The 23369-nt window shown below is 45.2% G+C and overlaps 8 protein-coding genes across 8 annotated transcripts; 1 reads left to right on the top strand and 7 right to left on the bottom strand.

Moving 5' to 3' along the window:
• Nucleotides 1–361, top strand: N7478_001378 (uncharacterized protein; the record flags this gene model as incomplete). Its single annotated transcript, XM_056917593.1, has 2 exons — nucleotides 1–69; nucleotides 113–361. Coding segments are annotated over 2 exons (318 nt in total), but the record flags the coding sequence as incomplete, so codon positions are not given.
• A 2756-nt stretch (nucleotides 362–3117) lies between these two features.
• N7478_001377 (alpha/beta fold hydrolase) lies at nucleotides 3118–4748 on the bottom strand (the record flags this gene model as incomplete). Its single annotated transcript, XM_056917592.1, has 3 exons — nucleotides 3118–3501; nucleotides 3553–4095; nucleotides 4173–4748. The coding sequence occupies 3 exons, from the start codon at nucleotides 4746–4748 to the stop codon at nucleotides 3118–3120; spliced, it is 1503 nt and encodes a 500-aa protein (XP_056785472.1).
• Nucleotides 4749–5657: 909 nt separating this feature from the next.
• N7478_001376 (uncharacterized protein) lies at nucleotides 5658–6791 on the bottom strand (the record flags this gene model as incomplete). Its single annotated transcript, XM_056917591.1, has 1 exon — nucleotides 5658–6791. One exon carries the CDS (start codon nucleotides 6789–6791, stop codon nucleotides 5658–5660), a length of 1134 nt encoding a protein of 377 aa, XP_056785471.1.
• Nucleotides 6792–8027: 1236 nt separating this feature from the next.
• On the bottom strand, nucleotides 8028–8484 carry N7478_001375 (uncharacterized protein; the record flags this gene model as incomplete). Its single annotated transcript, XM_056917590.1, has 3 exons — nucleotides 8028–8141; nucleotides 8202–8314; nucleotides 8367–8484. 3 exons carry the CDS (start codon nucleotides 8482–8484, stop codon nucleotides 8028–8030), a joined length of 345 nt encoding a protein of 114 aa, XP_056785470.1.
• Nucleotides 8485–9982: 1498 nt separating this feature from the next.
• On the bottom strand, nucleotides 9983–11133 carry N7478_001374 (hAT family dimerization domain-containing protein; the record flags this gene model as incomplete). The annotated part of the gene is made up of 2 exons (XM_056917589.1): nucleotides 9983–10599; nucleotides 10650–11133. 2 exons carry the CDS (start codon nucleotides 11131–11133, stop codon nucleotides 9983–9985), a joined length of 1101 nt encoding a protein of 366 aa, XP_056785469.1.
• Nucleotides 11134–14471: 3338 nt separating this feature from the next.
• Nucleotides 14472–14884, bottom strand: N7478_001373 (uncharacterized protein; the record flags this gene model as incomplete). Its single annotated transcript, XM_056917588.1, has 2 exons — nucleotides 14472–14770; nucleotides 14824–14884. 2 exons carry the CDS (start codon nucleotides 14882–14884, stop codon nucleotides 14472–14474), a joined length of 360 nt encoding a protein of 119 aa, XP_056785468.1.
• A 356-nt stretch (nucleotides 14885–15240) lies between these two features.
• N7478_001372 (uncharacterized protein) lies at nucleotides 15241–15579 on the bottom strand (the record flags this gene model as incomplete). The annotated part of the gene is made up of 1 exon (XM_056917587.1): nucleotides 15241–15579. One exon carries the CDS (start codon nucleotides 15577–15579, stop codon nucleotides 15241–15243), a length of 339 nt encoding a protein of 112 aa, XP_056785467.1.
• Nucleotides 15580–20705: 5126 nt separating this feature from the next.
• N7478_001371 (uncharacterized protein) lies at nucleotides 20706–21658 on the bottom strand (the record flags this gene model as incomplete). Its single annotated transcript, XM_056917586.1, has 2 exons — nucleotides 20706–20850; nucleotides 21108–21658. The coding sequence occupies 2 exons, from the start codon at nucleotides 21656–21658 to the stop codon at nucleotides 20706–20708; spliced, it is 696 nt and encodes a 231-aa protein (XP_056785466.1).
• Between the last annotated feature and the right edge of the window lie 1711 nt (nucleotides 21659–23369).

The raw sequence follows: 23369 nt of genomic DNA, 5'->3' as shown, positions 1-23369 counted from the left end.
GTAAAGGAGGACAGTTCGAATGTTCGTGGGAGCATTGCGGCAAAGTATACTGTTTTCCTCGGCGTCTACGTTCGAGCAATTTTGATTTATTCTTGTCTAATACTGTTATTAGTCCTTCAGTCGGAAATCAGATCTTTCTCGACATTATCGAATACATACCAAAGAGCGACCCTACCATTGCACTGTCAGAGGCTGCAAAAGAACTTTCATTCAACGCAGTGCTTTGAAAGTTCATTCACGGATTCACACCGGCGAAAAGCCACACGTCTGTTATCAAGAGGGATGCCAGAAAGCATTTGCGGATGTGAGCCGTTTAGCTCAACCTGCAACTAGAAATTGTTCGCTGATCAGTATACAATAGTCTTCTAGTCTGTCTCGTCATCGGAAGACCCACGCTAGTAATAGGCTATATATATGTCAGCAGCAGAATTGCATGCGAAGGTAACTTATCTGGTTAATTATATGTAACATCACAGTCTAAGATCAAAGATGAGCTAGATTTCGTCGTAAAGACACGCTCAACAGACATTGGCTTCGTTTTCACAAATCTCTGCTTTCGGCGCAGCCATCTTTGTCAGACGAAGACTTGGGTTGGCCTAACCAGAACTAAATCCCTTTGACCATCATGAGCATGGATGCGTGCCAGAACATTCTACACCCGTGGCCATCCGATCTGCAGCCTTCAATGCCACACCGTCACAGATGTTATTCTCAGAAAGACACGGCGGTATTCTCGACGCCAGGTTATCAGTGTCAACCGCCAATTCAGATTCAAAATGTTCTACCAGCACTGCCAATGAATGTTGTATATGCACCCGATCAGTACGGACAACAGTATTTAGATCTCTGGCACATGGAACCGTACATGCACCCTCAACCTCTCATGGCGCCAAGTCTGTTTTACCTGCCAGTTTGGTGTAGCGCAGAGTCATCACTCGAGCACCCGGAACACAGTGGCTCCCTCGAATAGACATGATGACTATATTAGACCTGTTACGCTTAATTGAGGGATAGTTTTTGCAGCTTGGCTCGTTTGGTCTCGTTTGAAATATTTAGCTATTATTGTATTTCCGATATTTTTGTTTCTCAAGGGACTTTTTGAATCGCCTGCTATACCAAGCACCTTGGGATCTTTTTCAACACTCAGTACTATCTGGCCGCATTCCTCGCGAATTTTTACTTGGATATTAACAGCCATCTGGCCAATAAAATCCACAAGTCCATATGCCCGCCCGAGGAACATTCTCATGTCAATGTCTTTAAGGATTACCTCAGGCTAAGGGTTTGATTCGCTCATTCAAGCTATGGATTGCCTTGAAAAGCCTCATGATACAAAATCAAGGCTTCACAAGGCAATACTTCTCCCGCTCGCTGCTATATGGCATTAGACTGATCCCGCAGGTACTGCATATGACCATTATAGTTCATTGAAGCCATCAAAGACGAACGGGATTATTTATAAATTAGTTTCAAGCTGACAACAAATGCCGATCTAACTGTTTTCCTAATATGCAAGGCAAACAAGGCCTCGGTTGTCTTCCCAACCCGCCCAGAGTAAGCTGTGGGTGAGTCTCTTATCGGAACGAAGATCAAGCACAATCGGTCGTTACCTAAGGCCACTACGGAGAGAACAATTACAAGTCGAGCCCAAATATATTTGGTTTCAAACCAGGGTATCAACCCTCGGCAAATGCAATGTGTCGACATTGAGCAGGCTCATAGTGTCCATGCTAGCGAGGCTTTTAGAACCACCACAAAGCGGCAAGACATCGCTGCCATGGTCATTCGTACGAATGAATCCTCACACCCCTTCGTTTCGACTGTTAATAGCAGATTGCCATCGCTGACTGAAATCATATCCCAAAAACTGCGTTTTATGTCGACTGCAGGTGAATGGACTCCTCAAGGTAACTTTCCCCGAAGGTTACCTTTTGATTGTGGCGCTGCCTTGTTGGCCTGGCCACCTTTAATGCCTCCGGCGAGCAGATTGGAGCGGCAACCGTATCCTGTGAGTCAAAACCTTTCTCCAAGTAACTCGGGAATCGGAAATGGGCTAAACAACACAATATCCCCAGCTTTAAAGGGCCTCATACCCCTGTGATCCTCTCTGGTTGACGTGATGCTATCACTGTGTCAAATGAGGCTATGCGATCGAAGTACGCCGTGACTTTGGAGATTTTCCTTTTGCGGAAACAGACTTATGCAAGTCGGCTCCCCACGCTAGAATAGATGTACCATGTGCTTAACCCTCAGAAGAAGCCTCGGTCAGGATGCTGCCAATTCAGCCTTGAAGGTGATCTGGGTACGCCCCCCACTGCATATTCGGTTCTTAAAAAGAAGGGGCTAACACGGCGAGAGCAAGTCAGAGGAGGGAGTCAAAAACTAGTCCGGATGCAACATTCCATGATCAGCCCAATTTTTTCCGCTGAACCGAGTATGAGTGACAAGGCCTCTTCGTGACTTAACAGCCGTGCTGACAAGCAGCCGAGGTTGCGCGTGGACAACTTACCCCGACCAAAAACCCTCGATATCTGAAGTCGGCCTTCAGGAATGCGATATTTCGTCTAATCGTCGCAATGCACGGGCTTTTCATGTGCACAACCGCCAATGATTTGGTATCAAATCACTTTTCCAGAAACCGACCTCGCCCATATTTGATTCATTTTCCAAGCGCCCTCGAGCCGGGGAGGGGGTCCCCCAGAGAGCCCCATAGGCGACGGGCAAGACTCGCTCGTCAGTGTGGTCCTCTACCACTTCTTTATACCCTCACCTGCAAGGGCAATCGCCACCCAAGCAATACAATGGGTAAAATGCACCCGCATAGGTGGTTCAGTGTCAGATTTGAAGCCAAGTCGGAATCCTGCATTCGCGGATGTTTCATAGAGACAACTACCCTTTTCCCTGAGCCATACAGCTAAGCCCATCCAAAATTTCCGCATCGAGTCCCCAAGCTCTCAAAAAAGTAAAAGTCTGCTTTGGAGTCAGGAGTTGAATTTCCTCCCGCACCTGGTGGAAATTCTTGAGTATCAATGCTCATATCCCAGGCATTATACCGAGGTCATATGGCACCTGGAAGTCTATAATCATTGGTGGTTATGTCGGTTGATCGGGACATTTTCAGCCTGTGTTTGAGTATACGGAGATCGCCCTAATGACTGGCCGCCTAGTCTTCTCAAACTCAAACACCTGTGCATGATCCAGCTGTTCATACCACAGCAGTTCAAGCCCATACCCTCTCCAAGGTCTGTTTTTCCATGCTCGTGTTCCTTCCTCCTCGGCTGCCTTTTCGCCTGATGATGAACCCACCAAGTACTGTCCCACTGTTTCGGTGTCCACAATCAAATCTTTACCACTCAAAACCACAGTAACATTTCTACCCTCTTTCTGATTCTTTTCGCCCTTGATTCCGAGATCCTCCTTCCAAATGATGTTGTCAATCCAGAAAAACCTCCTCGCCAACGTATGAGCAACTCCCATGTCTTGACTTCCAAAATACCATAGCTGTTATTCATTAGCTCGTGCTGGCCGACGGGCTATGAAGTTGTATGTCACGTCAGGTAGGTGGAGGAGGAATGATACTGGATCAATGAAGACCGTAGGTCCGATGAGCGCAGCAAAGCATTCGGATTTGAGAAGGTGTGCAGCGATTATGGAACCATAAGAGTGAGACACAAGCATGAATCTGTTCCACCCATGATACCGCATGATCTCCATAATCTCACGTATCATATCATCCTTTTGCAGGGCCGGATGAGTTATGCGAGAGCTTACCGGCATGATCTCAAGTGCAATGATGCCAATCTTACTATCGTCAGTCGCTCCTATCTCTAGCTCCCTGTTAAGATCTCTGAGGAAGCCCGTGTAAGGGTACAGGCCAATTCCGATGCCGTGTATGAATAGTACTGGTAGCCGGTTTTTGGATGTATGCGGGCGATGCCAGTATGTGAGATGCCGTGCCGGCGATTGGTAGGCCGTGAATATCGTGAGAGGTCGACAAGGAAAGACGGTGAAGAATCGCAGGAGCATGTTGCGATGGAAGTGAAATCCATGGCACAACTTCTTGCAATACGTTATTGTATCAACCACAAAGACACACTAGGTGAACTTGAATGTTAGCCTGACATGGGTTCCATCACACAGAGCAGAGAGAGAAAGAGATAGAAGTGACTAACGGTGTACCACAGCAAACTACGGTGTGAACCGCCTGCTTCATTTAGAAGCTGCCCTAGGCCTTTCACACCCATCCTTCCTGGTGGCAGATTTCGTCCAATTCGCCTCTCAATTTCTGTTGTATAGATCTCAATTTCTTCCTCATGCTGCTGGAACTGCTCGCCCGTGCATATAGGCCCAAAGCATGACCATCTGATGAAGTCCTTTACATCATCGCGCTTGATGTATTGGCTTTCTGCGACCAGAAGCCACCGGCTGAGATATTTCTCTAGATTTGGCACATTCTCATTGCAACTCTTAAACAATTTCTCTCTACACTCTGCAGACAATGATGTGTGGCAAATAGTAGAATGGCTGAGAGCGTATTTGAGTGGTATGAAGATGGTGGTGAAAAATATTGCTTCTGCTGTCAGCCAGATCTGGATGGAGTAGGGTATGCGTTCAAGATAAGTAGGCAGATGAAAGAATTGAACGACGAGTAAATGAGTACAATATAAAGTGCTAATTGGTGCAATGTTGTGAAGAAATAGGATGCAAATTCGTATGAAGAAGTACTCAGCAGTAGATGTTCCAATCATCTCGATCTTGAGTATTGTGCCCTCCGTAGAAAGCCTATATAAAATGTGTATGATGAACAACTTGACAGTAGAGGAAATCCAATGGGTGTCGAGTAAGGTATATATATCATAAACACTGATAAGGTTGATTGCTGGTTCAGGTACATCCACCCTCAATAAAATATCTTTTGGGACTGATGAGCCTCTTCTGTTGAATTTAGCAAAGAGGACCGTGCGCAGACTAGCATGTGATTCCAAATGTATGATGTAATAGTTATACATAGTTAGTGAAGAGGGGAACGGTCGATGGCAATACGGTCATGCCGTACGGGTCGATCCAGCCAAAACACCACACCCAAAATGGGCTGTAGAGGACGCCTACAAGGGAGAAGGAAGCCTAGGATGGGCTATAAATTCAGTAATGAAGAGATGTGTGCCATTCATGAAGCTATCCAGTGCTGCCAGAACCACATAGGCATAGTAAGGCAGTATATTACGTACACAGATATCGGCAGAGCCTGCGTAGCCTTAGGCATGGGCACAGCTCCCACTACAATAGGCAACTATTCCGGTAATTCCGGACGATGTTCAGATTTAATGCGCTTAACAAAATTAACAGCTTCCCATGCGATGAATAACACCTTGAGTGTTAAGAATATGGGCACATTTTTTGTACTTCTCTTTAATTGTCTGTGGTTGAACTAAGAAGAAGTCATAAAGCTACTTTGTTGCCTCACTTGTCAACTCGTCACTGCTGTTATTCATATATGCCAAGGCCCGCCGCTTTCCTGGTAGACCATCAGAGAAGGAAACTTAATGCTGTTCTCGCCATTAAGGTACAAATGCAGTGAAAAGAAAAAAATTCGATCCTGCGGCTCTCCTCTCCGACTGCATTTACCTAAAATAACGCCATCACTTGACGTGAGATTCTCATATGTCGCCATCGAAGTAGTGGTTCCGTACGTTGTTCTCATGAGATTGTCCTGTCTCCATTGGCGAATCAGGAGCCACATTATCACTTTGCCCATATTTTTGGCTCTCATTATTACATTTCAGGGAGAAAGGGCATTCTTTGAGGTCTACCGTAATATTCAGTTTATGTTGTCGATTTAAAACGGCATCAATCGTGGTACTTTGCTGTTGACGTTCCCACTGCAGGTGGCATCTTAGCGACTCGTTGACCTCATCCACTACCTCATCCACTAGAATATCCTCCGGTGTAGGTTTGGGTGAAGTAGGTTTGGGTGAAGCGGCAACAGAACAGGAAGGCGTATGAGTGCCCAGCTTAGAATACGGAATATCGAGGCCGCTCCTTATCAATGTGTTTTGATAACCCCTGTCCTGTGAAGATGTCAAGGAAGGGCCATTTGGTGGAGCACACAACCGTTGAAGTGCAGGCGACAATCTTGATTGTCCTGTTCTGATTGCTTTAGCAGGGTGGACCGTCAACGGCGAGGCCTCATATATCATCGCTGAAAGCAGCGACGGCGGCGATACAATGCTTGGCCATAGGTCTGCCCATGGAAAGAGTTCCTTTTCGTCAACACTGGATACGCCACTTTTGGAGGCCATGTCTTCCCAGTCAGACGGGCAGTAATTATTATTCAATAAACTATCAGGGTCATCTTTGGATTCTGTAGCGCTATCGTCGTTACTGGTCCCTTCTTTACTCGGTTTGATTGTCATCAGTTCGACCGCAACATCGAGGGAGGCGGCTTTGCTTCGGGAGCATGATTGAGTCAGGCACTCGGATGAGTACCTGTGCAATCGAGCCTTCGTCACAGCATCCAAACTTCCACTAGGGGAGCTTTGATCGTCCCAGGATGAACCCTTCAAAGTAAATGGTTGACCTGTCTTTTCCGTTGTATCAGCTTCAGATGGAACTGTGTATCCAGCGATGGGACTGACATCCACAGCCGGCGCGTGTAACCGTTTGGAGGAAGAGACCTGGGACGCAGAGAACCCGCGGATGATTTTAGATGATCCCGTGAGACCGTCTCGAGAAGCACTGGTGTCTAGAATAGCAGGTGTGTAATCGCTACCATTGACGTCAGAGTCCAGCATATGGAAAAAGCGTGGAGAAATCCGGGTTCCACAGAAGACCTTCTGATTGTGCTTTTAGGGGTTCATGTGGCAGTTGTGAATTTAAGACCGAATATGGGAAGGAAGGATGTCTCAAAAAGACGATTGGATCAGCAGGATGAAATAAAAAGGGTGTTTGAATCTGGCGACGGCAAAGAGGTCTTGTCAGCGCTGATTAAACTCCGCATGAGCTCTAACTCATGAGTGACTTTGCCAAGTTTTCAGTAAAATGGAACCGGAATTCAGACTTATCAAGGCTATCAATTCTGAAAAAGCGTTGAGATATATTAGGTGGTGAAAAATAGGTCGAATAATATGATGGCCTCACATTAAAAGAGTATACAGCAATTCGAAAGGTATTAAGAACGGCGAAGTTAAAGTTAATCTGTTGAGACTTCGAATCCTCCAAAAATGGAGTGAACCGTGGTGAAAAGTTGCTTTTCAACGTTTGGAAGGGGGGGGGGGGGGGGGGGGTCCGCGATGATTGGCCAAACGATGACCATTCTGCCAGCAGGCTCTTAGTCAGAGTGGCAAGAAATTCACCCCAACCTCTAGTATTACATTAGTGCTGGTCACAGATATAGCAAGAAGGGTCATAAAGATCGCCTACACTCTACACAGGACAGTGCCCCGTTCGCAATTGTGTCAGCAAGTAGGCTCGGCTTTTAGGTAGGGACCAGTAAAGTTGCTTTGTGTATTTGACTGGTAGTGTGCTATCAACCCGCCGAAGGTGGCTACCTATTCTGGATTCGTTCCATTTCTTCCCCCATTCAGAATAGATCACTCGTCGTATGACGGCCTTCTCGTGAGATAGTAGAGGCGAATAGGTAGGTTTTCCTAGGCACTGTTACCTCTCAGGCTGATTTATCTGCTCTATCATTGCCGGGCACCTCGGAATGACCGGGTATCCATTGTAGGTGACTTGTGATTCCGTGAGACTTGGCATTTTTGGCCGCTTGCAGGATGGCATGGATGATCTGTTCATACTATGTCTATGCTTCTATCGTTGACCATATTCTTCCAAATCACTGACCTGCTCAGGGAACCATAACAAATTAATCTCTCGATTGACATTGTTAATGCCTTAAACCTTGTACAAATCACACCAGAAAATTCCGCAACGACATCTCTCAAATATCAAATACATGCACCAGGACAAAAATAAACCTCAAGTATGATCAATCAAACACCCCAAAAGCCCAACTATTCAGTCTTCACTCATTGCTTATTTCCGGATTCCTTGTAGGTCTCATGAGGTAAGTGTTTCGTCTTCTGCTGCATGGACTCGAAACTGGGATGTTCGCCATCAAATTCACCCCGATCCGCTCTCAACTAATTGAATAACATGTTAGCTCCAATAGATTTCACGAGGTTGGAAAGGGGAATTTTCACATTCTGCTCGCTTGTACTTGCCAACTCGGACTTCCACTTTCCCTTCCCATCCTTGTTATCCTTGAGGCCCTCCTGCTTGTGGGATTCGTAGTGGTTGGGGAGGTCTTCGCAGTCTGCGTAGGGTTAGTCGTGGCAATCGCAGATTGTTTTGGTTTGTATACTGACGTCTATCATTCTCATTCAAGCTTCGCGCTGATGAGGTGTGAAATGCAGAGGCAGAGAGGGCGAAGTTGGAACGAATGGCTTGGCGGGATGAGGCCCGGATAAAGGCGAGGAAAGACATGGTGGTAGAGGTAGAGAGGGAGAGGCAGACCTACTGGTTCGTTAAGTAGAAATTGAAGGGAGAAGAGATGTTGGTTTGGTGTTGAAACTTTGAATGGGAAATGGGGGAGTTTTGAAAATTAGACGTAAAAAGTTGACTGGAACTTCGGGAGACTCTCAAGGACGTCTCGTTTTTCTACGGGGTTCCTTGGTATGAACATGACATCTGGAGCTGCGTTAGTGGCCTAACCGTTTTCCGTGATGTTATATGACATCATGCTCGGGTGGAGATATTGAGATAACGCAAGGAGGCCGAAGAATGCCTCGTATGGCCTGGAATCAACACGGTTGGATCGCATTTGTGACGCGCCTGGTCGGAATGCACGTGCAGGCCATTTCTCCTACTGGGTGCGTGCGAAATCAGAGTGCTTTGCCGTACCGTCCAGGCGTAAACGGATGGGACAAGCAATAGTCTCGATTCTCGACTAAATCTTTGCTGATCACAATCCGTGCGACCGCAAATGTAGAGTTTCCTCACATATAACCAGCGCCTGTGCTTTTCAAGAAAGAAATATCTTTTCTGCTACGCTGAATAGTGATTAGTAATATCAAACGCCACGAAGTAAAATGCAATTTCATTGGGGCTGTCGCTATCTCTGAGGGCCGACAAACGCTCTGATACTCCAAAGACAACCCAATATCCGAAATTGAAGAAGAAGCTGGACAAAATAAGGATATGATGGTTAAAAGGTTAAAATTTGAAACTATTGTGCTAAGGCCGAGCTTCGAAGCAATAATATACTCTGATACTTTGCCGAAAAATTGAGACTGCACCAACACTGCAATTTAATGGTCAATACTTTCACTCGCGAAAGAAACAAGGGCGGAATTTTCCGCGAGTTTCCGAGCACATGCGTTTGAACAACGGTGATGTTAGGTTCTTTCTAGACGACCTTAGTCCGTTCAGCTTTCGACTCGATGTATGTAACTGAAAATAGCGGTGTTCATGATTGTTGCATCTTGAATGTTAAAAGGGATTATTCGCCAAATGTTAGATAAACTTGAAAGTGTCCGGCTTAAGGAGTCGCATATCCACTATTATTGAATTGTATGCTTGGTTATAATATTAAGTATCTCTGGTTTCATGCAGAATAAATTTAAATAATTCAGCAGTCACATGATTGTCGGAAATCGGTCTTCAATCTAGAAAGTAGGCCTCGCCAAAACCCGCCCACCGCCCAAACCCGCCCGGAAAAACCCAGCCCATGGGTAGGGTTGGGTCTTAGTCAGCAAGCCCATGGGCGGGTTGTCATCTGGGCAACCCAACCCAAGGCCCAAATGGGCACCCACGATAACCCAAAAAAGCAAAAAAAGTTGACTTGTCATTTGGCATTAAATTGTGCAGTAATTTTCGATTATATAATGGTATCACTTCTGTTCGAATGCCTGGGTCTACAGCTAGGGACCCTATGATCAATTTTTATCGACAAAAACATAATTATATTCGCTCATGACTACGACTAGTAGATCTCATAACCCTGCAGTCGAGTGGAGGGCATTGTAACTCTCCCAGAAGATCTCCGCTGATCTCTTCCACCAAGTTGCGTGATAGGAGGTGGAAGTGAATTTTCTTCGTCTTCGTCAACTTCTTCCTCCACGCTGTCCTCCTCATGTTCCATATTGTAAGTCTGGCTACATATTGGACTCCTGCCAGTCTCTGCTAGCGCGCAGTCTACCCGGTATGGCTCCTGAAGCTCTGAATTAAACTCTAAATCGTCCCCCTCGTCAACTTCCTCATCGTCGCTGATCGGCTCAGCATCCTCTTCGATTGCCTTCAGCGCTTCATCCTCTTCAAGTGCCTCTTGGCCTTCGCCCTCCATCGGCTTCTCGAGGCGGGTCAGTTGCTGCTCCTCCAGCGTGAGTTTTTCTGAGCACATGTACATCATCAAGTCTTGAATTGTCGTTTCATGCAGAGATCCCCGACGATAATGGCAAATGTCTCGTGCACTATTGAAAAGCCTTTCTACACCTGCGCCGGTGGCCGGAACCGAAAGCAAATCTCGTGCAAGCCGAGAGAGAATTGGGAACTCATGCTCGTGCTCCTTCCAATAAATCCGTGGCGGGAGGGGGACATTTGCTATCAGAAGTTAATCAGTCGCCCTGGTATACTGTGGCGGATGCCCTTACCTGCTCTGAGGTACTGGTCTACCTCGTCATAATCCGCCCGTTCGTGCAGCATGGATGCATCAAGTGGCTCAAGTAGTCGATCAAGCTCCGAACTATTGAGAGCGGAAGTCCGCCGCACTGTCCGGAATAATAGCTCGGGGTTTTGCTGTTGGTACTGTGTGAAACACGCTCTCAAGTATTCACAATACCTTTTTGACGTATTCTCATGGCAAGTCGAGTACTCTCTATCATCAAAGGCACTCAACTTATATTGAGGAGCAAGTGATGTTCCCGTGCCATAAAGGAAACCGTGGGCGCGGTAGGTCTTTTCATAATACTCTTTCAGTTTTTGCCTCGCAGCGAGCAACGCGCCATACATGTCCTTCTTCCAGGGGGTGGTTTTTCTCTTCAATTTGCGATTTGATCTTTCGATATGCTCCAAGAGTTTCCTGTACACGAGGAACACGCTGTGGATTGTGACGTCTTTGGTCTTCATCAACGCCATGGTGAACCGAAAAAATGGTTTTGTCAAGTGAACCAGGTAGTCGACTTGCCTCCACTCAACGTCTGTCTGAGCGGTATATTGTCCATAGAAAATGGTGTCATTAGCTGCAGACTTCTATGCTCAGGCTCTTTGACGCTTGAGATGACATGGCTTCCCGCTTGGTAAGGCTTTATGACACGCTGCGTTTCTCCAAGACACGATCGGACAATTGATAGAATAAGATCAGAACAGGAATTACGGCCACGCATTCATTGGCTATTACACCCCAGCGCTAAAAGGATCTTTATTATTGGCCATCCTTTGCTATCTGACCGGTGCATCGTCGAGCGGAACATCGTTTGTAATTAATATTGCAGGAAAATTAGCGAGCTCTGGGAATACGTTCACTGTCTGTGTACAAGTTGGCCAGGGTGTGCGGCTTTTCCATCCCGTGGCAACTGCCACTAACCATAACAAGTAGCTTATGTATGAATATTGGTATGAACCGTGTCAATAAAGGAATTCATTTCTTTGCAACAGATTTTATTCCATAAGCTATACTCACTCTTTCTCAGTAGCGTACCGGAAAGCTTTCCAGAAATTTTGAAGGGCAAACGGGGGTTCGGAGTATGATGGTGTGCTGAGCGTCTCATGTCATTTTAATAACAGCCGGTGATTGCCTGTATACTGCCTGCTTACATTTTATTCAGGCTAGAGATAACTTGTAATAAATCAAGAGGCCATTGTGATTTGACTTGTCTGGATCACTGTGTATTAATTATACTGACATCGTCTTCTCACTTCGAGAGCATTCCTGGAGCAAACACCACAGCGGCTTTCGAAGGTGAAAATTCCATGCCAAGCCCATTAGTAGGGAAGTATTGTAAGTAACTAGCTACCAGAGCTAATTACTGCTGCCTGGCTTGACGTATAATCTAGCCCTGTTGCGAAAATGTTCAGTATTCTATTCTTGATGTAAGATATACGACCATCCACGTACAATCTTCAACTTTCTGACGAATGATACCTCTAGCGGGCTTCCAAAACAAGTTGAGAGTTTTATTTGGCTAGGGTTTGATAAAATCAATTTCAATAATCCGAAGGTTTGCTTTACCGATGTCGCGTTTTATTGAGCTAGCTTACTAGAAACTGAGTGCCTCGTACATCGGTGCATCTGTTAACCAGCCTCCTCACAAAATTGATGTTCCCAGCTCATGCCAATTTTCCCCAGATGTGAAATTAATTGTGAATCTCAATGACTGTAATTTCCATCTTGGGTAATCATCTCTGCCATAAATAGGGCTCACTTGTCTCGAGAACCTGCTTGAGGTTATGGCAAGCCAAAATGCCAATGCTGAATTTTCTCTGCAAAAGTCATGACAGGTATTCAAGAACAGCCCACCCAGCTCCACAAAGAGCAATTACATGATTTAGTCGCAGAACCTGAGCATGATGTGAGTCCTATAAAGACATTCGAATCCACCACAAATTGCGTCAATGAAACGGTCTACGCAAACATGCTCAGGGATGAAGCCCAGATGGAAATGAGATACAACATCGCTGTTAGTGCAGCAAATTGGACTCTATTAGCAGGATATCTCGTCATACCAGGTACTTTTACTTCACTGCAAAATTCTAGTCAAGTCGAGGATGCTCTTAGCAGTAACAAGGCCGGCCAAGCAGTTTTAAGCACCATACAGAATCCTCCTCTGCTCGCCATCGCCTTTCTGTTCTTTGTGGGCGCAATTACTGGTATTCTACTGCTACTACGAGTTCGCAAACTACGAAGGACTTATACATGGCTTATCAATAAATTGTTCACGTAAGTGGTCCGGAAGTTTAACTTGATGAACGTCCCACGCTCACGAGAAGAAGGCCAGCGGTACTAAACGCGGCAGCGGGGCTGCTCACTACAATCATCAACATATACACGTCCCGTGGTGGTCAATGGTCTGTAATGTCAATTGTCACTACTGTTATCACTGGCTTGACATTTTGTATTTTCTTTGCGTTGCTAGTATTTTTCAAGCTCTTCAAATTAAGGAAGGTGATTCAGGATGATGAAAGACATTTGGCACAGGAAATTGCTACCTCGTAAAGAGAAGCAGAGTCTCCTAAACAGACAAGATCGATCAATTCATTCCCTTCTTTTTTTTTTAATTCGCCTGTCATACGCTAAACCAATAAGGGGCCTTAGATCAGTCGGTCTGTCATTCTAGTAATGTACCCCTGACTATTTTATATAGGGCGATTACCAATAAGAACTAGCCAAGAGTGCATACACGTACGTAATGACCGTAATTCTGCCTCATTCAGTCCGACACAATGACGTCTCGGAGTCTCCTGGAGTTCTACGCCTCCCACATTAATGACCTAATCCAAGTCGGGAGCTCAAAATTTTTTTTTCTGAGATCTTGTATATCACCTCGAGAAATGCAATATGAGCGCAAAAAGTTGAATCCTGAAGTGAGTTTCTCCACAACAAACCATGAAAAGAGATACTAACATTGTCTCAGGTACAGGAAATGGCCAAGTGGGGCAGTACAAGTGCAAAGACCCAAGTTACATGTACTCAAAGTTACTTGCTACATTTTCTACTCACTGACAGTATCAAGGAACGAAAATACTTTGATTTCCGGTGACTTCACCTTATCCGAGGGTCATCAAACCACCGACTATGGCGCTACCAAAACCAGCAAAGCTCATCCCAATCGCGGGTCTATTTCACACCCTTATTGCCCAGTTCCAGCTGCCAGTAATGTTGAGGAGAACGCAAACCGAGATATGTATAGGAAAAGCGCAAGCCCTGAGAGGAGCCCTCCCTTGCAACTTTCAAGCATTAGAGATAGAGACTTTATCGAAGAACACAGAGATGACCATATCGAACGCGATGGTTAATATGAGTCATTGGTCTCGGATTTAAAATAAGCATGTCGTTCAGCTAATTCAAGGGATTATCAGTACGAGCTCTAGTATCAGTTTGAGCTTTTCGAATGTGAAATAAAAGTTACCTGTTAACTTTCGAAATTATTTATCTCAAACAATGCTTGGTCAAAAAGCGCTAGTCTCAAATTTTCAATTACATGTATCCTTGAGTCTATGCAATGAAAGATTTCAGATTGGTGCTCTATTAAGGGCAATAAGGTCTAGCACTGTCTCGTGGACGACTCGAGAAAGAAAGCATGTGCCTAGGGGCGAATTTGCTTTCGACCCTCATTCTTTTGCTGCCTATGATTAATTTCAAGCAGAATGCTTGGAAGTGCATTCCTTAGATCCTGCCCTACTTTGTTCACTGGCAAGGGCAAGGGTATCGGTAGTCTGACGAGGTCAATAGCCCACCTTTCTCATTTTGTCTTCGGTCACTCACCTGTCCAAGCTTCAACCAAATTCATCACCTTAGCATATTCGCCGTAAACGGACATTTTCATTGGTTTAATATCCTCATAGCTCAGGTCTCTTTCCTTGATTTCCTGGCGGAAACATCTCACTCGGGACTTGGCCTGTAGATAATTTATTCTTCCATCTCGGAAGCTCTGCGGAGAAGAGAACCGGTGTGCTGACTTCAAAAAGGCTACATCGATACAAATAGACATTTTCCACCTTTGAATGGGCGATTTCGATTCTCTCGCTTCCCAGAATTCTTCAGCGTGTCTCCAATCTGTGGGGGTTTTAGGCGTGTGTATACTCTCTTAGGTGCCGGGCTGAACATACCATGTTTTGCATAGGCCGGAGGGTCTTCAGATAAGATGCTTGTTTTCTGAGTATGCTCCATTGTCAAAAGTAGAAATTGCCGTATATCAAGAGCTTCCGGACGTTTGCTCTCTTATGAAGACTCAACTCCTCATGCAAACAAGCAATTATCTGATCGATTCACAACTTCATAGGTATATATTATATTCATGGCTATGAGTCAGACGATATGAACGAGGAACGATTAAGACCTCAATAAACAGCGTGTAAATATATATGTATCTGGAACAGGTAGTTTTTTCAGTTGTACATGAACGTGCATATTTATAGATGGCAATTTGGCTTAATTCCCACACCTAAAATGTGACGGCCACGGCTCATAGGAAAATCTCAAATCTTAGGCTTGATGAATAGAGCATCGGCCTGAATGGCCTCGACTCACTCATCACTTTCACCAAGAACATGTACCGATCCCCTGACAAAGGTTTTCCGACCATCAAGTTTCTCAGGCCATGCACGGAGCATTATTGGTGTTGTAGGGGCAATCGGTCGTTTAAAAGATGTGTTGAGGTAAGCGGTGAATGCAGGTTCCTCAGTTGTGGGTTTACAGCTATCGACAAGAATCCGGTCCATCAGAAAAGTAGCATATCCGCCGAACAGTTTATCTTTGTAATAGCACATCTGCTGTGAGGTGCTGAGCAGAAATGTAGATTCGACTTCCCAGCCTAGTGCGTGGCGTTTATAGATGGGCCGGTAGCCGTCGAAAAGTAGATCCATGGTTTCACGAGGGGATTTAAGAGGCCTTCGGGACAAAATCTGCTTAAACTCAGCCTGATTCTGTCCTATTTTCCTTAATAAGGGACTTACGGTTTTGTTCGTTCGCTCTTCGTCTAGACTTTCGTAATTCAAGCGGTGGGAGCTAGCAGGGCAGTGATAGCCGCGAAAAAAATTGATGGACATAGAAGTCAGAAAACGACGCTCAATTCTTTGGGGCATATTCGCAATTTTTGGCGTAGACAAAACTTTGGAAGAAAGCACTCTATGAAGCTACATTTCTGAGGTTTTATATTGAAAATGAGGGTATGAGGGTCCGTTTAGACTCTGAATTATTGACAATAGCAAAGGCGTGCAAGGGGAGAAACGGTCTAACGGAAAGTTAAGCTATCGTTGGCTGAACGGCTATGCATCAAACACCTTGCTGCGATCAACATACCTTTTTGCCCCGAGCTGCTCAATATCCCTGTAAATTTATAAGTTTCTAATCCAGAATATTTTGTTTCATGGTTCACCATCAGAGAAAAAAAAATATTGATGCCTGATTTCGTTTAATAACCGTGTCTTGTGTGAGCTAAGCGGTGAAAGCGGCGACGCCATTCTTTTGTTTTTACCCTCTGCATGGTTGATCTTTAAAGAACCCAATCGTTTTCACAAGCTGGGCGTCGTACGGTTAACGACGCACCGTACTAATTTTGGTACCCACAAAATTCGAAGTTAAATCAGTCCGCGGTGAAAAGTAACCTGCACTATTTACACCCTGATTTGTTTATCTATGATGGGAGGATGTTATATTAGAGCAAACATTTGTGTAATACCGGGTTCTTCGGGGCTTCTTCCTGTTGTAGTTCAAAGGAAGATTGATTGATTGTTATTGTCATCCAGAGGGAAATATGAGACTATATATACAACGAGAAGAACAAGTTGATTGGAAATCAACTTGATTCTTTGTATAGATATTTCGGCATTAATTCCGATGGGACGGCTTGGTTCCTGATCTGCACCAGCCTTATATCACTACAATATCCTCTCCTTCGAAACGGCGATGTTCCTTTCGAAGGAGAGTTGGGCTCTCCTCGCAGCGGTTTCTTCCCGCCCGCCGCAGAACCCCTCATGTATGTACTACGTATGCTTCCGCATAGCTTTGCTTCCTCCTGAAATATACGGAGTGCTACTGGCCCGCCTGCAGCCCTCGCGGCGCTGTAGTCTTCTGTCAAGGAAACCTACATCACCATGTTCAGACTGCAGGTGCCCCGTACGGGCCAAAAATATCTCACGCGTTTCCATTGTAGCAATGGTTGGAATAGAAGTAGGTGAAGTACGGATCTGAAATACAGCTACTTTATCACGCAAGCAAGACTAGACACCAGAGAATTAGCAGTCGGGCTATGTGCAGGGTATCCTTCCATACAAAACATCGCTGCCTCACATTAATATATGGTTTATAAAAGTTACATAGAATTAAAGAATCGAAAGTCAAACTATCATCTGTCTATGTCTTCATGATATCAGCTATCAGGCTAGAGGTTGAACGATAGCCCAAGATTTCATGGTGTTAATCAGGCTGATTGGTCGGATGCACAATGACTCGTTTCATTTAACACCTGTTGAAGGGTCATCAACGTGGGTATAATTTTCGCAGTGCTGTTGGGAGAGGCTTGTTGAGGCAGACTATTGAGTAGATAGTTCCTCTCTATAACCGGTGCTGTTAATTTCAACTAAACGAGAGCAATGGCTTAAGTCACACGACCAAATAATAGAAAAACCATGATCACTCGCACTCGTAGTACCAGCACAGGGTGAATCATGTCGTGGCCATAAGATTTTTTTATCAAAGTCTGTTGTGACTATGTATGAAATTTTCTACGCCTCACAATTTGACTCAGTCAAAGCGAACATGGTGAAAAGAATGTATTATAATATTGAGTAACTTGTTGTCATGGCAACGTACCTGCGTCACATGTCCGACGTCGCATCACGCTTAATGGAGGAAAGGTGAAATGAACTAGCCGTGCCGTCGGCCACTAATTCGGCCACCCCGAATTAGTGTCCCCCACCGTAATGCAAAATATCACCGTAATGCAAAACACGCAACAAAACATCAATTTTTAAACTAAATACTAAATGAATCTTGATATGCAATTATATCACCATTATCTCCAAGAATCGGCGTAGAAGACACAATAGGTGATTTATCTGTTGAGGGTCGAGAAGGTTCAAATCCAAAGCGTTTTTTAAAATCTTTGGCCACCCGTCTATCCTCTTTTTCATCTTCCTTAGCACGTCGCTCAGCAATAGATCGATTTGCATCTTTAACACGTAAAATTCCATCATCTTTGAGGTTTAATAATCGCCGTTTGGTAGATTTTTTAGCCCGTGGGGCCTGGATTTGGGCTATTTTTGCGATCGTAGAAGATGCGTTTTGAATCGCCTGAACGTGGAAATCCATCTCTGTAAGTATTTGATCTAACGTCCGTTTTTGCCGAGGTGTAATACTATCTAATTCCATTAAGGGAGCTAGTTTTTTGCGGCGTTTCTGGACGTCTTCTGTAGTCTTTGAAGGTGTATTCTCTAGACTTGAAGATAGTATATTTTCCAGTGGTGGTGATGGTGTTTTTTGATCCCGAAGATCAATTGATATATCTGGGATAGGAGGAAGGGCATCTTCCAGTTTTTGACAGACAATTTTAGCATTGACTGGATAAATTCCTCGTTCTCGAAACGCATTTCGGCAAACTCTCTGTGTCAAAGCTTTATCTCTAAAGCCCATAAGGTCTTCGAGAAATGAGTTTTTGTTTGCTGTAAGACCCCCACCCCACTGTGAAATGAGGTTATTTTGTTGACGAAAATAAGCCTTATAAGCCAAAAATGGCTTACCATCCAAAGGTTGAATATAATTTGTCTTATTTGGTGGAAAACCAAAGATCTTGATACCAGCTTTTTCAGCAGAGTTTAAGAATTCAAATGTCAGATGTGAGCCACAGCCATCAACTAAAAGAATTCTTTGCTCGCCTTGCTTAACGCGATGCTGCGTTTGACGGTCAAATTCTTTGATCCAAAGCACAGCAAGTTCATCAACCATATAGCCTTTCTCAGTAGTTGCAGTCATCCACTCCTCAGGTAATTTGGTATCATACCAAGCCTCCATTTGATGGCGTCCTTTAAAGATAACGAGGGGTTCCATTCTCCAACCATCAGCCGCAATACATTCTGCGACAGTAACTCGCTCTCCATGTTCTTCACCGGCAAGACGTGGAATCTTTGTTTTATGACGTGTAAAGACTTTCTGAGTTTGTCCTTGGCCCAATTGGAAGCCAGTTTCATCAAAATTATAGACAAGCCTTTCTGGTACACCATCAAGAATTTTGTCTAATAAATCATACCAATGTTCTAGAATAGCAACATCTTCGTGGCTCATTCTTTTTGAATCTATAACCTTCTGTCGTCTCATCTCAAAATCAACATCCGGGAAACGTTGAATAAAGCGATAAACCCAGTTTTTTCCGACTGTTCGGTCTGATGTTCCCGATCGGGCAAGAGTCAGATTTGCCCACTGTTCTATAATATTTGGTGTCGGAGGGATAAAAGCTTCATCCAATGATCGAATCCAGAAGGATAAAGCTTTCTCTTGGACGTCATTTAAAGCCTTATTTTGTGGTTTTCGTTGAATTCTGGGCGTTGATTTTTGACGGACTCGGCGGTACAGAGTATAATACGAAATAGCATATTCCTCCGCGATCTGCGTCAAATTTGGCTTTTTGAGGGTAGAGGCATATCCAACAGCCTCTTCCATACGAAATACTTCATTTTCATAGAAATCGGCCATAGTTAAGGATGTATAATTGAGGGAAGAAGACGTGCGGGAAAGTGTTTTGCATTACGGTGATATTTTGCATTACGGTGGGGGACACTAATTCGGGGTGGCCGGATTAGTGTCCTCCGGCACGGCTACTCCTGTAAGACATTTAATATTTTCACACCAGTTACATCCACATCAGATACATCCACGCCAGATACAAAGGACACAGAAATTTGGGGAAAAAAACAAAGTTCAATTCACTCGATCGACGAATTTCAGCCTTGAGATATGGAATGGAAAACTTCGGATTCTCATCATCGCTCGTGTCGTTCATGGTTTCGTCGGCCGAATAACGTGGGTAGTGACACTCCTTGGCAGCATTGTTTATCTAATAAGATTTAGATCTTGACAGAGAAGTCCCTGATAACGGCACCTCTTCTTTGTCTACCTACAGAAGTCCTTCTGGAGGTATTCAAACGCTGCGATTACTTGGATAGAATGTGTTTCGCTATGGCGTGCAGACACCTGCTACAAATTTCTACGCTTGTACGAATTCGCGTACCATCAGTCACCAAGCACCAGTTTCTGCCGCCATCGACATGTTCGGATATATTCCTCCTTTTTAGGCGCATAGAGCCTCTGGATGAACAAGGTCGGCGCGATAAGACCCTGGGCCTTTGTTGTGACTGTCTGAGGAGGCGGGCAAGGAGAAAAGGCTTTTGGAAAAGATACGAAGATCGGTCTCCGGACAAACTTGGCGGTCTTTCAAATTATTGGCCAAGCGCGGTACGACGCTGGCAGGATGGTTATTCGTTTCAATGCCCGGAGTGCTGGTGGCGCGAAAAGCTATCAACGAGGTTCATCTTACCATAAATTCGGAGGAACTACTCTTTTTAATGACTATCCCAATTCTATCGCCAAATGCAATCCCTGTATGTAGCGACATTCTTAGGCAACCCGTTCTCAGTTTTACTTCGCTGACTGTTGGATGTGGCAATTGAGTGGCGATTGTCGCTCTGATTTGGGCTACTCGATCACCTACAGGGCTGGCCAAGATGTTTCCATCTTTGAGATATGTCAGTTGCGCTGCAGTGCTGAAGATAAGCGAAAGCTGATTCTGTATTTATTTATAGCTTAAGAATGGGAAGAACTTCTCAAATGAAAGGTTTTCTTTTGTCTAGTATCATTCTGAAACCGTGAAAAAGCACTTCGGCCCACCACCGCGAAGTAATCCATTTAGATTGATTGGGGCTGGAGAGCTGACGACGTATTTTCCCCAACCTTGCTGAGCGATGGTAATTGTTTGACGGATTTGAACTCCGACGCCTCATCACTGAACTAGCTCGTTGCTCAGTTGGGATTTGTATGTTGCTGGACGAGACGCATCCGCAGTCACATTGTTGGTACATGCTCCAATATTAGTTGGCACGCCTCCACATGGGCGAATAAAGGCTTCCAGAGCTCCCTCGTTGCGACTGTATCCTACTGTTAGTATATTCTCCACGAGTCTGTGGGTAGTTGCGCTCACCAAACACAACACGACGTGTTGAATCCCGTGTCTCTCTTGTCCAACCAATCTTCAGCACAAGAAAGATGTGACAAAGCTCGACACTCCCCACAGCGTAGTACTACGCTTTCATGCACACTTTCCTCATCTTCAGCCAGACAAAAGGTGCAATGCATGTCGTAAGCCTCATCACTGTGACCCAGACTGTGGAGTTCTATGTCTTACACACCGGCCCAAATATTGGTGACACATGATAAGAAAGCGGGCTGTTCTGGTGTGATATGCCATGGGACATTGTCTGCTCTTAGTGTCGCAGCGCTGACAAAGGGACCCGTACTTGGTAATACTTCTGTCACAGCAGGAAGGTAGGCAAATGAATTGAGACTCGCGTCATCCAGAAATGGCCGGTGGGTGTGATCTGGCTCGGACATCTGGGCATCTGAACTTCCAAGAAACATAGATGTACGCCCCACTGGTGGTTGGAGATGGTGAAAATTAAGCTCCGCTTGCGTCGTTTTCCGAACAGCTGCTTGGTACCACCGGTGAGCAATATCGTCCGCCTGCTGACTCCGATGCCACCGCCCGCAGAGAAAGTCTTTTACTATATCGCAAAGGGCGAACTCTAACGTTGTCAAGTCAAGCGGACGTCCGGCAAGGCTCATCAACTTCTGATGGCCCTTTTCGGTAACCCGCAGCTTGAGCCGGTTTTTGCAAGATGCACCCTTTACAGTGCGACCGCAGCAAGTCTTGTTCTCTCCCCGAGGCGCAAGACCCATGTCACAGACAGCCAAAGGGTTCCAGAGGCTAGCAGACGTTTCGATGGGAGCGGGTGAAAAATAATGGGAAACGAAGAAGGGGGGAAAAACTCGAGTAGATAGTTAAAGAGAATAAAGCGCTTTGTATTCGAGTATTGTACGCTCTCGAGGACGTACTTATAGTTGTTCAACCAGCATGGCGAATATTATTGTTACGAATATATCGTGTGGCATCTGAGATCCTGATATCGACAATGCGAGGGTCTTCTGGGCTTGGAATGAGGTGTGACGCAGGCAAATATGCCCCTCGACCGATTCCCCAACGAAGGCCTCAATAAAACTGTATATATTTGACATCAAAAGGATGTGGAGATTGTAGATTGTTGTTGCCAATGAGTCAGCAATGAGAGCAGGGATCTTGGCTTGGTAGTCCTAGCTGATGCGGTTGATGAAGCTAGGAGCAAGAGGACCACCCCTGGGGTCACAAAGGTTCCCATGGTCCATCCAAGCAGGTCCCAGGAGCAGGAACAACGTTCTCGGGGACCCAGCCATATACTCTGGTGCTGTCCTGTGGCTTCCTAGGTACCACCTCTGCGAGAATATCTCTTTTACTGCGGCTTGCTTCGTACAGAAATCTTAAACCCAGCTACATTGATCTTTTGAGTCTCTTTGGGACCCCTTCCAATGCTTCATATAGCTCTGGTATAAGACTGTTCAACATTCTGCCATGAAAACTTGCGAGATGTGGATGATCGCCCAGATCTATGTCTTATTTGCAGACTGTATAACAATGACGATCTTCGATATCCGTTGCTCAGTGACAGCACCGACCTCCATTGAAAGGACCATGCGAGCCTCGAGTTGGAACGTAGGGATAATAGAAAGTTGCTTTATGGACCCCGTCATAAAAATGTTTGCGGGCAGGATAGAGAGACTGTTCGTGACGAGATAAATAGATGCCGTCTCCGCTGGTTTCCTTTGATCTAAGGGTTCATTTTATTTCTACACCTAAAATTGCACCACTCAACCCCAGCACTTGATTTTACACAATCTTGCTGAAGTACTGCAACTTTCCAAGTTCGCCATTTCTTCCTTCCGACGACACGATGATCAGTCAAGATGAGAATCCCTCACAAGAGCATGCTCGGCATAATTGCTCCTTCTGTGCGTGCACCGCAGGGATCAATCATCTTTACGGTAGGCTTACGCCTTTGATGCATGCGGTCCAAAAAAACGACTTCGAGGCTGTGAGTTGGCTTCTACGACAAAATTGCCTTCAGGTTTCATTATGCAATTCTTACGGCCAGAGTGCTTTGTCGATCGCAATCACACGGGGCAGCGTGCCCATGATCAAGCAACTACTCAATCGAAAAGACATTGAGGTCTTCAGTCAAGACTCAAAGGCACAGCAGCCACTTTGAGTGGCATTGGAATACCGACAGCATGAAATTCTCCAGATACTCTTGCAAGACTCTCGCACCGATGCCAGTGTGACGAACAGCCTCGGTCAAACGCTCCTTCATTTGGCGGTTATATACGACGACCCAATTGCAGTTGAGATGCTCGTACGAAATGAGAATGTCAATATCAACGGTCTCACCTTTGGCGGAGATAGCGCGCTCCTTTTGGCCGCCAAAGTCCAAGGAAATGATCAACCAAACAATTTGCACATTCTCAATTCTCTACGTTCACGAGGCGATATCATCATCGATCAGCAGGATCTACAAGGTCG

The sequence above is a fragment of the Penicillium angulare genome, assembly GCF_028827245.1.
Source record: "Penicillium angulare strain IBT 27051 chromosome Unknown utg000001l_segment0_segment0, whole genome shotgun sequence".
NCBI lineage: Eukaryota > Fungi > Ascomycota > Eurotiomycetes > Eurotiales > Aspergillaceae > Penicillium > Penicillium angulare.
This window is presented reverse-complemented; position numbering and strand designations above follow the sequence as displayed.